The sequence below is a fragment of the Sus scrofa genome, chromosome 6 (genome assembly GCF_000003025.6).
Source record: "Sus scrofa isolate TJ Tabasco breed Duroc chromosome 6, Sscrofa11.1, whole genome shotgun sequence".
NCBI classification, from domain to species: domain Eukaryota; kingdom Metazoa; phylum Chordata; class Mammalia; order Artiodactyla; family Suidae; genus Sus; species Sus scrofa.
Genome location: NC_010448.4, coordinates 50870900 through 50885763, shown reverse-complemented (window position 1 = coordinate 50885763; position 14864 = coordinate 50870900). Strand labels below are relative to the sequence as shown.

Sequence of the window (14864 nt, the reverse complement as noted above, 5' to 3'; positions counted from 1 at the left end):
GTTATAAAGCCTCTGCTTTCCATTCTTTGGTGTATATACCCAGTGAAGAAATGCTGGGTCATGTAATAATTCGTTCTCAATTTTTTGAGGAGCCGCTGTCCTGTGTTGTGTAGTGGCCGTACCATTTTCCATCCCCGCCCGGAAGGCTGAAGGCTTCCAGTTTGTAGCATTCGCTTTGGTTTTTGGTTTGCTTTTCATGTAAAATAGCCATCCTAATGGGTGTGAGGTGGTATCTCATTTTTGATTTGCATTTCTCTGATTAGTGATGTTCAGCATCTTTTCCTGTGCTTTATTGGCCATGTGTTTATTTTTGGAGAAATGTCTCTGCAAGTCCTCTGCTTATCTTTCAATCAGAGTGTTTCCTTTTGTTGTTTTGAAGAGTTCTTTGTATGTTTGGAGTATCAACCCCTGATCAGATGTTTTTAATTTTCATAAAGTTTTTAATTTCCGTAAAGTCAAATCTGCTTTTTGTTGTTGCCTTTACCTTGGGGTCCTAAGAAATCATGGCCAAATCCAAGGTCATACAGCTTTAACTGTTTTCTCCTAGGAGTTTTACAGTTTTCGCACTTATGTTTAAGTCTCTGATGCCTCTTGAATTGATTTGTGTATGTAGTGTAACGAAGGGTCTAACTTGATTCTTTCACATGTGAATATACAGTTTTCCCAGAACCATTTGTTGGAAAAGATAGTCCTTTGCCCATTGAATGGTCTGGGCACCCTCGTTAAAAGTTATTTAACCGTATATATTTATTTCTGGGCTCTCTGGTCTAGTCCTTTAGTCTGCATGAATGTCTCTCTACACTGTTTTGGTTACTGTGGCTTTATAATAAGTTTTAAAATCAGGGTGTGAGTCCTCTACTTTTGTCTAATTCTTCAAGATTGTTTTGGCTATTTGGGTTCCCTTGAGATTCGATATGGATATTGGGATGGGTTTTCTATTGTTGGAATTTTGAGATTGTATTGAATCTGTAGATCCCTTTGGGTAGCAGTGGCAAAATATTAAATCTCCCAGTCTATGAACATGAGGTGTCAATTCCATTTTTTTTTTTTTTTTTTAGTGTCTCTTTAATTTCTTTTATCAGTTTTGTTTTTTTGGTGTTTTTGTTTTTTGTAGTTTTCAGTGTATAAGTCTTTCACCTTTTTGGTTCATTCCTAAGTATTTTTTAAAATTTTATTATACTTACAGTTGTACAGCCATTGTCACAACCCAGTTTTACAACATTTCCATCCCAAACCCCCAACCCATCTTGCCCCCCTCACCCCAACATGTCTCCTTTGGTACCCATAATTTTTTCAAAGTCTGTGAGTCAGTTTCTGTTCTGCAAAGAAGTTCATTGTATCCTTTTTTTCCCATTGTATCTTTTTTTACATTCTATATATAAGCGATAGCATATGATGATTGTGTCTCACTGTCTGACTTCACTTAGCATGATAATTTCTAGGTCCATCCATGTTGAAGCCAATGCCATTATTTCATTCTTTTTTATGGCCGGGTAATAATTCCATTGTGTATATATGTACCACATCTTCTTTATCTACTCCCCTGTCTGAGGCCATTTAGGTTGTTTCCATGTCTTGGCTATTGTATATAGTGCCTCAATGAACATTGGGGTGCATGTATCTTTTCGAGTCATGGTTTTCTCTGGATAGATGCCCAGGAGTGGGATTGCTGGCTCAAATGGTAATTTTATTTTTAGTTTTTTGAGGAATCTCCATACTGTTTTCCATAGTGGTTGCACCAATTTATATGCCTACCAATAGTATTAAGAGGGTTCCCTTTTCTCCACACCTTCTCCAGCATTTATTATTTGTAGACTTTTTGATGATGGCCATTCTGGCTGGTGTAAGGTGCTACTTCATAGTAGTTCTGGTTTTCATTTCTCTAATTAGTGATGTTGAACATCTTTTCACATACTTTTTGGTCATTTGTATATCTTAGGAGAATTGTCTGTTTAGATCTTGTGCCCATTTTTTGATGGGGTTGTTTGTGGGTTTTGGGGGGGGTTGTATTGAACTGCAGGAGGTGCTATATATTTTGCAGATCAATTCCTTGTTAGTCGCTTCATTTGCAAATATTTTCTCTCATTCTGTGGGTTTTATCATTTTGTTTAGGGTTTCCTTTGCTGTGCAAAAACTATTAAGTTTAATTAGGTCCCATTTTGTTTTTATTGTCATTACTCTAGGAGGTGGATCTGAGAAGATATTGCTGTGGTTTATGTCAGAGTGTTTGGCTTATGTTTTCCTCTAAGAGTTTCATAGTATCTGGTCTTACATTTAGGTCTTTAATACATTTTGAGTTTATTTTTGTGTATGGTGTTAGGGACTGTTCTAATTTCAATTGTTTACATGTGACTGTCCAGTTTTCCCAGCACCACTTATTGAAGGGACTGTCTTTTCTCCATTGTATATTCTTGCCTCCTTTGTCATAGATTAGTTGACTGTAGGTGCATGGGTTTAATTCTGGGCTTTCTATCCTCTTCCATTGATCTATAGTTTTGTGTTAGTACCATACCGTTTTGATGACTGTAACTTTATAGTGTGGTCTGAAGTTAAAAAAAAACAGGAACTCCTGGTTTTTCTCCTTAAAGTATCTTTAAGTGTTTTAGTTTGAAAATATTAAAGTAAAAAAGTAATGAAAAGAGTACAGCCTAGTCCACATACTTTCATACTGTCTCAATAGGTGTCATCTTTCTGTCGGTCCCCTTTTATTTATCCCCTGACCTTTGTTTTGGCTGGAGTGTGTCTCACAAGTCACCCATAGACACTTCAGTGTCTGCCCACAACAGGAACTCACCTACTGCCCTCTGCCGTGATCGGTATGGACACGTGTGTGTTTATTTCCACTTTGAGTTGTAGTCCAACATGGTGCTGTTTATTTTGCTGTCGACCTGCTTTGATCAGTGGGAACTCTTGCAGGTTGGCTCCTAGACCCAGGTCTCACCCCATCCTCCACAGATCAAGATAAATCCTGTTGGGCCACAAACTTCTTCCATGAGGTTGGCACCATGACAGGATTCGTTGGCAAGAACTGTCACCTGTGCCATTCAAGCAGATTTTCTTCTCCTCGCCTGAAACAAAAGTTACTCTAAATTTCAGAGGTTACCCCCTTAGCAGTGGCCAGGGTGGGGTGCGGATGTGGGCATAATCTCTGCAGGCCAGTGTAGGGCAAAGGGAAGAGAGGCTTTCACCTTTTAAAGTCTGGCTCTGATGTCATGGGCAGGAGTCTCCCTTTGACTTGGCGGTCCCCAGCATCGGTCTAAGACCAGGTGTCAGGCGGGGTCTCAGCTGTCGACGGATATCCAGGGTTCAGTTCCTCCGAGTTCCCAGCAGTTGTCAGGGGGCAGGAGCACTTGGAGGGGGGGGTCCCTTCGGATAAGGCTGGAGGGCTGTCTTCATTCTTTGTGATTCCAAGTGAGAGAGGTTGGAGAAAATTGGAAGCCTTCGTTTGGTGAGTCAGAACCAGATATTTGAGGAAACTAGAAAAATTCAGGGTCCAGTCCAGTTGACAGGTTTGTAACAAAACCTCCAAGACAGCAGGGCTAGAATCTAATATCTATAAACAAAAGTGTGAACAATTTTTTTTCTCACCATTACTCCCTCCCCTCATTTTTTTTTTTAACCAAAAGATGCTTGAAGTAAAATTTATGTATGTTAAACATGACCTGATTATTTCTATAAGCCTGGCAAGAAAGGTGATTGATTATATAATTTTTTTTTTTTTTTTTTTGGTTATGCTTGCAGCATGTAGAAGTTCCTGGGCCAGGGCTCGAACCCGAGCCCCAGCAGTGACAATGCTGAATCCTTAACTGCCAAGCCCCGAGGGAACTCCCATTATAGGTTCTTTTTTTAAGGCTGCTTTCCTGGAACCTTGTGAGCAAATCACCAGGTCACTTTTCTTCAAGCAGTTCCTTGAAGCTGAGCAGTCACATCTGAGTCTTTGCACATCTCTCAAATATGACATTCCAGTCAAAGCCTGGGTACCATAGCCAGTTTATTTTAAAATTTTAATTGAAGTATAGATGATTTACAATGTTAGTTTCTGCCATAGAGCAAAGTGATTCAGTTATATACACTTTTTTAAAAAATATTTTCCATTGTGGCTTAACCGTAGGACATTGAATATAGTTCCCTGGGCTCTACAGTGGGATCTTGTCTGACAGCTCACACCTGCTAACCCGACTCCCAGTCCGTCCCTTTCCTCTTGGCAACCACAAAGCTATTCTCTATGCCTGTGAGTCTCTTTCTGTTCTGTACATAGGTTCATTTGTGCTATATTTTGGATTCCATATATAAGTGGTATCATGTGGGATTTGTCTTTCTCATTCTGACTTACTTCAGTTAGTATGATCCTAGGTCCATCCATGCTGCTGCAAATGCCATGATTTCATTCTTTTTATGGCTGAGTACTATTCCGTTGTATATATGTACCCCATCTTCTTAATCCATTCATATGTCAGTGAACATTTAGTTGAGTCCATGTCTTGGCTCTTATGACTAGTTGGGAACATACAGGTATGTGTATTTTTCTGAGTTACATTTTCCTCTGGACATATGCCCAGGAGTGAGAGTGCTGGATCATATGGTAACTCTATCCTTAGTTTTCTGAGGAACCTCCATACTGTTTTCCATAGTGGCTGGACCAACATACATTCCCACCAGCAGTGTAGAGGGGGTTCCTTTTTCTCCACACCCTCTGCAGCATTTCTTATTTGTAGACTTTTCGATGATGGCTATTCTGACTAGTGTAGTTTTAATTTGTATTTCTCTAATAATTAGTGATGTCGAGCATTTTTTCATGTGCCTGTTGATAACCAGGGTTTGTCCTTGTATCCTGTTAGAAGGAGACGAGTTCTTACTGAACTTAGGCAAATAATAGTCTGACGAAAATAAGAAAAAAGAATACTCACTGAGACTTCCTGAATCCTGGAAGCGTCAGGTAGGGCAAAGTTGACGTTTCATCCTTGCTCACAAAGGTACATTTTATCAGATGGCTGTAAGTCAGGGCAGAGTTTTCCTTGGAGTTCCCTTGTGGTGCAGCAGGTTAAGGACCCGGCGTTGCCATTGCCGTGCCTTGGCTCACTGCTGTGGTGCAGGTTCATTCCCTGGCCCAGAAATGGGCACCTGCCTTGCGCGGGAGGGGGAGGTCTCCTTAAATGTGGAAAAGAAAGACATCAGAGCATCCTCAATTCCCAGCATCCCCAGTAATTAACACTTGCTCTGCCCGAATCTTCTTTTTCTGTTAGTTCTCTCGACCTTGCCTGATGACTGAGGCTGATGGGATAGTGATCATTCCAAGACATTTGCAAGGTTTTTGTGAAGGCTCGTGGGATTTGCCCAGTGAAGCGGGTGCCCTGATCACTGGAGACTGGGGAAGGTATACCCCAAGAGGGGAACACGTTCTTTAACGCTTTCTTTGCCCCCGTGAGGGCCTCGATCTTGCAGCAGGGAACAGCTGTAACCTCTTGGGAAAACATTCATACTGACAAGCCCTAGTGTGTGGCTCTTGAAAGAAGTCCAGCTGCCTGAATGTTCAAAGGTTCCAGAAAGAGGAGGTCTGAAGCCTCCAGGGACAAAGATCATTTTTCCTAAGTGCATGATGGTGGGTGAAGGAATGCAGAAACTAGAAAATGGGGATTTTATTTCATGCCTTGATAGACCCTTACACATTTGTAATTGTTACATCTGTTTGCTATATTGACCCTTTTGTCATTAAATGTCCTCTATTTTATCATGTCTTTTGTCTGTTTAGCCCTTCAAGCTTTCTTTAGGCATTGCATGGTATAGTCCCATGTTAGGTCTTTCTCTAGCCTTTTTCCTTTTTTTTTTTTTTTTTTTTTTTTCCTCCTAAGGGCTGCACCTGTGGACATGGGAGTTCCCAGGCTAGGGGTAGAATTGGAGCTGCAGCTGCCGGCCTATGCCACAGCCACGGCAACTCGGGATCCTTAACCCAACGAGCAAGGCCAGGGGTTGAACCCGAGTCCTCATGGATACTAGTTGGGTTCATTACTGCTGAGCCATGAGGGAAATCCTAGCCTTTTTCTTTCGGTTACTTGGCTTTAAAACACATCCCTTGTTGACGGCTGTAGGTGGTTCTTGCTTTCTGTCTTCTGCCTTTTGATTTCAGGGGAGTCCATTTCCACATCACAGTTGCTGAAACAGGTGTATTTACATTTACTTTTCTGGCGGGGCATCTCATCTGTTTTGTTCATCACTGTCCTTTTCCACATTCTTTTGGGTAAATCAGGTGTTTTTAGTATTACTTTCATGACTCTTGGCTTCTAGCCGACACCTTAGGGTCCAGGCCCTTGACTTTCCCCTGTCTGCATCCTTACGAGATCTGCCAGGGATGGGGGCAGACCTCACGCTGGGATCCAACCTGTGTCACGGAACCTGCTCTGCCACCAGCAAACTCCTGGCTTTTCTGGATTCCGTGTTCTCTTGGTTTCTTCAGACCTTTGACTTTTTCAGAACTCTTAAGTCGTTTTCCCTCGTCTCTGGTTGTTAATCTCATGTTTCCATGGGGGAAGCAAGGGCGCTGAGCTTCCTAATCCAGCATCGTGGTGATGTCACTCTCTCCATCCTTAATTCCTCATTCTCGTTTTCCTCTTCAGGAGGCAGGAATCAGAATGAGATGGAGACGCTTCCTGAGATGGCAGTAGGGTGCCTTTCGCTGGGAGAGCTTTCCTGCTGCCAAATCAAGACACATGTTGTGAGCGAATCAACCAAAAGTCAAAAAGACTCGGGGATAAATGTTCCAGGAACGAGGTCTCACTTGCCCGAACTACCTCGTTGCCCGGCAGGCGTCCCCCGTCAGGCTTGCACGGAGGCCAGCTGTCCTCTGGCTCTCAGGGAGCAGCGGTCCAGCTTTTCTGAAAACCGAGCATCTCCCGCCAGACGAGCGCCCGGCCCCTGTCGGAAACTCTGCCTGAACGGGGCCCAGAATTACCCGAGAGGCGGCGCGCAGACTCCAAGCCGGTGCACATGCTGCGCGTTTGCCCCGTGTGCCCACGTGCTCCGAGGCCTACCGCAGCGCCTCCAGGAGGAGCCGGCGCCCCCGAGAGAGACAGCGCACAGCGGCCGAGGGCCTGGCGGGGAGGCGGCCCGGGCGCCCCGCCTCGTGCAGCGCAGCCTGATGGCCGTGGGGCCGAACCCCTACCCATGCGACGAGCGCCAGAGAGGCTTCGGCGACCGCCCCGGCCTGGCAGCGCCTCCGCAGGCACCCCGGGGCGCGCCGGCCCCTCTGCGGCGGACGCAGGAGCGGGCCCTGCCCATCGCGCAGGGCATCCTCCCGGGCAAGAAGCGCTACTGGTGTCACGAGTGCGGAAAGGGCTTCAGCCAGAGCTCCAACCTGCAGACCCACCAGCGCGTGCACACGGGGGAGAAGCCCTATTCGTGCCACGAGTGCGGCAAGAGCTTCAACCAGACCTCGCACCTCTATGCCCACCTTCCCATCCACACCGGGGAGAAGCCCTACCGCTGCCAGAGCTGCGGGAAGGGCTTCAGCCGCAGCACAGACCTCAACATCCACTGCCGGGTGCACACGGGCGAGAAGCCGTACAAGTGCGAGGCGTGCGGCAAGGGCTTCACGCAGCGCTCCCACCTGCAGGCCCACGAGCGGATCCACACGGGCGAGAAGCCCTACACGTGCACCGACTGCGGGAAGCGCTTCAGCTGCAGCTCCAACCTCCACACCCACCAGCGGGTCCACACGGAGGAGAAGCCCTACAAGTGTGAGCAGTGCGGCAAGTGCTTCAGCCTGAGCTTCAACCTCCACAGCCACCGGCGGGTCCACACCGGCGAGAAGCCCTACAAGTGCGAGGAGTGCGGCAAGGGCTTCAGCTCCGCCTCGAGCTTCCAGAGCCACCAGAGGGTCCACACCGGAGAGAAGCCCTTTCGGTGCAGCGTGTGCGGGAAGGGCTTCAGCCAGAGCTCGTATTTCCAGGCCCATCAGAGAGTCCACACCGGGGAGAAGCCCTACAAGTGCGAGGTGTGTGGGAAGCGCTTCAACTGGAGCTTGAATCTTCACAACCACCAGAGGGTCCACACGGGGGAGAAGCCCTACAAATGTGAGGAGTGCGGGAAGGGCTTCAGTCAGGCCTCGAACCTTCAGGCGCATCAGAGCGTCCACACCGGAGAGAAGCCTTTCAAATGTGACGCGTGTCAGAAGCGCTTCAGCCAGGCCTCCCATCTCCAGGCCCATCAGAGAGTCCACACCGGAGAGAAACCCTACACGTGTGAGACGTGCGGGAAGGCCTTCAGCCAGAGGTCCAACCTGCAGGTCCATCAGATCATTCACACGGGAGAAAAGCCCTTCAAATGCGAGGCCTGCGGCAAGGAGTTCAGCTGGAGCGCAGGGCTCAGCGCCCACCAGCGGGTGCACACGGGCGAGAAGCCCTACATGTGTCAGCAGTGCGGGAAGGGCTTCAGCCAGGCCTCGCATTTTCACACGCATCAGAGGGTCCACACCGGAGAGAGACCTTACATCTGCGACATCTGCTGCAAGGGCTTCAGCCAGAGGTCCCACCTCGTTTACCATCAGAGGGTCCACGCCGGAGGGAATCTGTAGAAGTGGCAGGCGGGGAATGGGCTGCAGGGAGAATTCCTATCATCGCCTCCCTCAGAAGGTCCGCGCTGGTCAGCGGGACACGTGCCTTCCAGAGTCGGAACCTTCCCGGCGCCATCACAGGACGGAAGTTCTAGAGAATGCCGTCCTTGCGGGATTCAGTTGGGAGGCAAACTCTTGGCAAATGTAGGATTTCACAGCAGAGAGAAGACCTATGCACACAGCCAGGGGTTGTCCGCACACCCCAGTTCTCAGGATGGCAGCACAAGAGGAAGGGAGCCTCTCCATGAAGGTTAGGAGGCACAGGCAGGACCGTAACAAAAGGGTATTGATGGACCAACAGCAGGTGTCAGCGACAGCGAAACCTCCACGTGGGGAGGGCTAGGGGTTTTTTGTTCGTTTGTTTGTTTGTTTGTTTTAACCACTGAATCTCTACTGTGTAGAACTGCGCTGGGCTCCTAATAGGTGCCTGGCCATTACTGAATCAAGTGGAGAAAAATCGCTCTACTTAGGACAAATATTTGAAAATTCTAGTCCGTTCCCTCTCCTAAATTCATGACACATGCAAACAAAGTCCTGTGAGTTGCCTTAATAAGATGAATTCCAGGAGATGTATTAATTGAAGCACAAAAGGTCACGTCATAGCGCCGTCCACACGAGCAGAGTCGGGGACGAGAATTGCGCGTGGCTGGCAGCCTCCTTCCAGCCTCGGTTCCATGGACAGTATTATCCATGGCGTGCAGCTTGCTATTTGGTAACATGAGTTCGTATTTTATAGACTGAAAAATACTGGGTTTTTTAAAAAAAATTAACCTGATACCTTCCTGCAGTTTGTATGATGGGAAATTTAGAACCCTGATCCATTAAGGGAGGGTTTTACTGTTAAAAGTAGTTACTAATGACAAAAGGTTTCCTAGTAAACTTGAATTGTTAACTAATTGGTTTTTCATTATTTCCATTCAGGCATAGGTCACATTGCCTCCCCGCCCCGCCCCCGCGGGGGGCCCCCCCTTTTTTTTGTTTTTTTTTGTTTTTGGCCACCCTGCCGCATGTGGAGTTCCGGGGCCGGGGGTCTGATCTGGGCCACATTGTGACCTACACTGCAGCTGCGGCAATGTGGGACCCTTTGACCCACCGTACAAGGCCAGGGCTTGAACCTGTGTCCTGGCACTGCAGAGACACCCCGATCCCACTGCACCACAGCAGCAACTCCACACTGTCCTCACTCTGCCTCGTCCTCAGCCAGGCCTCTAGTCAAGAGCTTTGGCAGGAATCAAGGATGTTAGTTTTGTCCCACTCCACCCTAAAATGGGGTAGGGTAGAAGGATACCTGTTGGCTTTTTAAAATAATTTTTATTTCTTTCCATTATACCTGTTGGATTTTGATTGAGATTTCTTTCAAGGGAGCAATTTAGATTAATTGGCACACGCGTACACCTGGCATTGTGTGTTCATCACCTCTTAGTAGGAGTGAACGACGTTAGCCAGTCACTGTGTCTCCAAATCTGACCTGGCAAATCCTAGCCTCAGGGGTTTGGCTGTAGGCGACTATAGCAGGAATAAGGATTGGGAGCTCCCCCGGTGGTGCAGCAGGTTAAGGATCCAGTGTTGTTACTGCAGAGGCTCAGGTCACTGCTGTGGTGCAAGTTCAATCCCTGGCCCAGGACTCCCAGAGGCCACAGGCACAGCCAAAAAAAAAAAGGTAAGAAGGATTGTACACAAAGATATTTATACTGAATTCAAAAACAAAAGTATCAGCATAAATATATTCTAACATAATCATGAAAAACATGATACAGACAGTGTTCCCATTGTGGCGCAGTAGAAACGAATCCGACTAGTAACCATGAGGTTTCAGGTTCCATCCCTGGCCTCGCTCAATGGGTTAAGCATCTGGTATTGCTGTGAGCTGTGGTGTAGGTTGCAGACGCAGCTCAGATCCCATGTGACTGTGGCTGTGGCGTAGGCTGGCAGTTGCAGCTCCAATTCGACCCTAGCCTGGGAACCTCCATATGCTATGGGTATAGCCCTTAAAAGCAAAAAAAAAAAAAAAAAGATAACAGATGTATAATGACAGGGAAAGAACTGTCATTTGTGAAAAAACTAGGTTAGAGCCTTCCTGGCCTGATCAAGAAATAAAAGCTTTTGCCCCTGAGGGTGTGATTAGTGGTAATAGGTGGAAGAATACTGGTTAATACGCTACCTGGTTTACTCTGGCCAAGAGGGTTGATTTTTCTTTACCTTTCTGAAAATTTACAGTGACCATTATCTATTTTATCAAAGCAATAAAACTAGGACAAAAATTACTGCATGAAAATCCCTTACAGCTAAATCTTACTGCTTTATCTCAGGCCGTGAGACCCTGTGTTGTGGATATTTGTCAAAGGACGCCCCTGATGGCATTATGGGTGGCAGCACACTTTGCATTCATCAGTGGGATTTGACAAAATAACTCCTGTTGTTTCCATTTGGTGGAATACTATGCAGAATCAAGTGAGAAAGTTTGGTTTTGGCCATGCCCCCAGCATGAGAAAGTTCTTGAGCCGGGGATCAAACCAGCGCCGCAGCAGTGACAACCTTGGATCCTTCACCCAATGAGCTACCAGGGAACTCCAAGAAAAGGTAAGTTCAAAGTTAATGATATTGGTGGATACAGAACCATGTATCCTTTGAGTGTCTAATGCAATGAGTCAGATCTGTTTATCCAGTACCTGCACCGAAAACCCAAACTGCCCTGGCACGGGGCTTCCAAGTCTACATGGCCCTCAGCATGACCACTTGATACCACGTGGTGGCTCAACATCTGCCAAGAAAAGCCAGCGGAAGTACTGTGGCCTTTGCTGATGTATATAATCTTGGAAGTAACAGACCATCTGCCGCAATCAGTCTGTTGAAATGGTCAGAAAAGCTTATCCAGGAGCTCCCATCATGGCTCAGAGGTTAACGAACCCGCCTAGTATCCATGAGGATGCGGGTTCGATCCCTGGCCTCCCTCAGTGGGTTAAGGATCTGGTGTTAGCTGTTGTGTAGGTCACAGACACAACTTGGATCTGGTGTTGCTGTGACTGTGGTGTTGGCCGGCAGCTACAGCTCCAATTCAACCCTTGGCCTGGGTAGTTCCATAGGCTGCTGGGAGGGCCTTAAAAAGACAAAAAAAGAAAAAAAGCCTATTCAGGAGCAAGGGGAGGGAACATGGACTCCACCTCTTCATGAGAGGAGTGTCAGAATTTGTAAACTTTTGTTTTTTGATTTTGCTTTTCAGGGCTGCACCCACGGCATACAGAGGTTCCCAGGCTAAGGGTTGAATCACAGCTACAGCTGCCAGCCTATACCACAGCCACACGGGCTCCAAGCTGTATCTGTCACCTACACCACAGCTGCGGGCAGTGCTGGATCCCTAACCCACTGAGCGAGGCCAAGGATCGAACCCACATCTTCGTGGATGCTAGTCAGGTTCGTTACCACTGAGCCACGACAGGAACTGCTGTAAATGTATTTTAAGACTTATTATGCATTGCTGTAACATTTTCTAATCACTTTACTCAAATACCACAGTTTCTCACTATGTATTTGTAGTATTTCCCCCCATTTCCTCATCTAATCTTAAGACATGTCCCACCCATTCCACATCATTCTTTTGTTGTCCAGGAAATCGGAATCATCACAACCTTCACTCACTAGGGCTTGTTTGTTTTACGGCCGCACCTGTGGCACACGAAAGTTCCCAGGCCAGGGGTAGAATCTGAGCCATGGTTTCGACCTACGCCACCACTGTGGCAACGCCACCTCCTTAACCCACTGCCCTGGGCTGGGGATCGAACCCACAACTCTGCAGCTACCTGAGCTGCTGCAGTTGGATTCTTAACCCGCCGTGCCACAGCAGGAACTCCTTTACGTAGTAGTTGTAGCATTCATGGATATTCTCCATCAACTACTGTGTGATCGAAGAGGGTGACCTTCTTGCTCCATCCTGCCTTCTGTATTTAGCAGTGGACTTTCTACAGTTAGAAGAGCTTCCCCTCCCCCTCAAGTGTCTCTATCATCGGCATGAACGATTGTTTTCTGGTGCAATAAGAGTAGGTTTATTCTGTAGGTTGTCTGCTACAGCCATGGATTCTATAGAGCCCTGAATCCTTGGAGCGGGGAAACCATGATCTGGGTGCTGTATGTTCTCATTGGTACTGGGATAGGTGTGTGTGTGTGTGTCTGTCTGTCTGGGATAGCAGTGTGTGTGTCTGCAAAATGTGATACCTTCCATTTCGATAACTGTTGCTGCTTTTTTTTGGGCCACACCTGTGGCCTATGCACGTCCCTTGGCCAGAGATTAAACCCGCACCACCGCTGTGGCAGTGCTGCCTCCTTCAGCCACTGCGCCACAGGGGAACCTCCCCACTTTGCTCAGTGTTTCTGTCTAGTCTCCCCCTCGTCCATGTTTACTTCTTTCTCCAGTTGTCAAATTGGCTCCCAGTCAATCTGTTTACTATTTGTTGAGTCCTCCAGTGTGAGGCAAGTAGTTTTGAGGTAGCCAAACAATGTCACTGCAAGAAACAAACCTGGCCGTGCTCAGGAACTTTTCTACAGGCCTTTCTCTCGTTAGATGAAATATACATGGACCAAGTACTTTGTTTAAAAGTTACTTCACCTAGTTCTTTTTTTTAAAATCCCCATTCAACCCAATCATGTGATTCACTTGAAATTAAAAAGTGTTTGTTTTTTATCTATATTCTCCATCAGGTTCCCTTCTCCCCTATCTTTTGATTTACAACAATTGGGAAGTGGATTAAATTAGGATTAAACAATAATTCCACCAGTACGCTAATGTATTTCCTTGATTTCCCTAGATAAAGTTTACCTCCTTGGGAATTCTCGTCATCCTCAGTGGAAACTAATCTAACTAGCATCCATGAGGATGCAGGTTCGATCCCTGGCCTCGCTCAGTGGGTTAAGGATCCAGCATTGCTGTGAGCTGTGGTGCAGGCTGCAGACACAGCTTGAATCCTGTGTTATTGTGGCTGTGGTGTAGGCTGGCAGCCGCAGCTCCTATTCAACCCCTAGGCTGGGAACTTCCATCTACCATATGCTTTATGCGAAGCACAAAAAGAAAATTCCAAAATTCTTGGGATTTGAAAAAGTAATTCAGATTTTGGAGATTGACCAGTTTGCTAGAATAAGTTATCCATGAAACATTTCATGAGCTGGCATGAGATAATTGGGAAACAGCTTATGGGGATAGACATGGATGTAAACAAGTGACTGTATATGAAGAATGTGATAACAACGAGGATTTTTTCTTTTTATGGCCACAACTGTGGCATATGGAAGTGTGGCTGCCTTCTCTGTCCTCAGTCATATAAGGCAGAGGACACTTAAATTTATCAAGCCAATACAGAGTGAATTGAATTGCAATTTGAGTTGCCAACCACAGGTAAGAAAGCATTTTCAGTCTCAGTCCAATTGAGCTCAATTAAGTACCTCATAAAAATATTTTAAGAAATCAGTACTTGGTAGGAACATTAGAATCTAATTTCTTCCATATTATCACTGCCAGTGTCCAGGATACAATCCAGAGTAACTGGATAGATGAAAGAAAAGGGAAAACATAACCCATTCTCAAGAGAAAAGAGAGGAGTGGAGAGCATCCCCCAAATGACCCACATGTTGGAGTGAGGCAGCGATTTTTGAAAGCTGCTCTGACCACACTTAAAATGTAAAGAGATAGTTACTCGAGGCAGGATCAAAATGGCGGAGGACTGAGACGTGGCCTCCCCTCCCACAAACTCCTCAAAAAAAGCAAAAAACAAACCCATCTACATGTAGACTGATTTGCATAGAACATTTCCTGAACACTGGCAGACCTTGAACCTCCTTAAAAGGGCAAGAAACCCTCCATCTAACTGGGTAGAACAAAAGGAGGAAAAGAGGGAAAGGAGTAGGGACAGGACTAGCTCTCCTGAGAGGGGAGCTGTGAAAGAGGAGAGGCACCCCCTGACTGATGGGGTGATCAGCAGAGATGGAGGGACTGCAAAGCCTCAGAGACGAGTTCAGCCGCTGGAGGGAGGAGGGCAAAGCAGAGAGCCAGCTGCATGGACCACTGCTACCACCTCCCAGGACACCACGGCCTGAGACACTCGGAAGGGGCTGGGCACCGAGACTCAGGCTCTGGAGGTCAGTTGCGGGATGAGGACTAGGGTTGGGGACAACCTGAAGGGCGAGGGAGAGGAGCGCCCCAGCCAAGTGAACCCGGGAGAGGGTCTGGGCCCACAGGAAAAGCAAGGCGCCTTTGTAGGGGCAGATTGGCATA

At 46.8% G+C, this 14864-nt stretch overlaps 1 protein-coding gene across 1 annotated transcript in view; it reads left to right on the top strand.

The window, feature by feature from the left end:
• Positions 1-10873, top strand: part of ZNF112 (zinc finger protein 112) — a 69083-nt gene extending 58210 nt beyond the window's left edge. Inside the window, 1 exon segment of the mRNA XM_021097547.1 lies at positions 6612-10873. Within this exon segment, the coding sequence (XP_020953206.1) occupies positions 6612-8566 (1955 nt within the window). The 3' untranslated portion in view covers positions 8567-10873.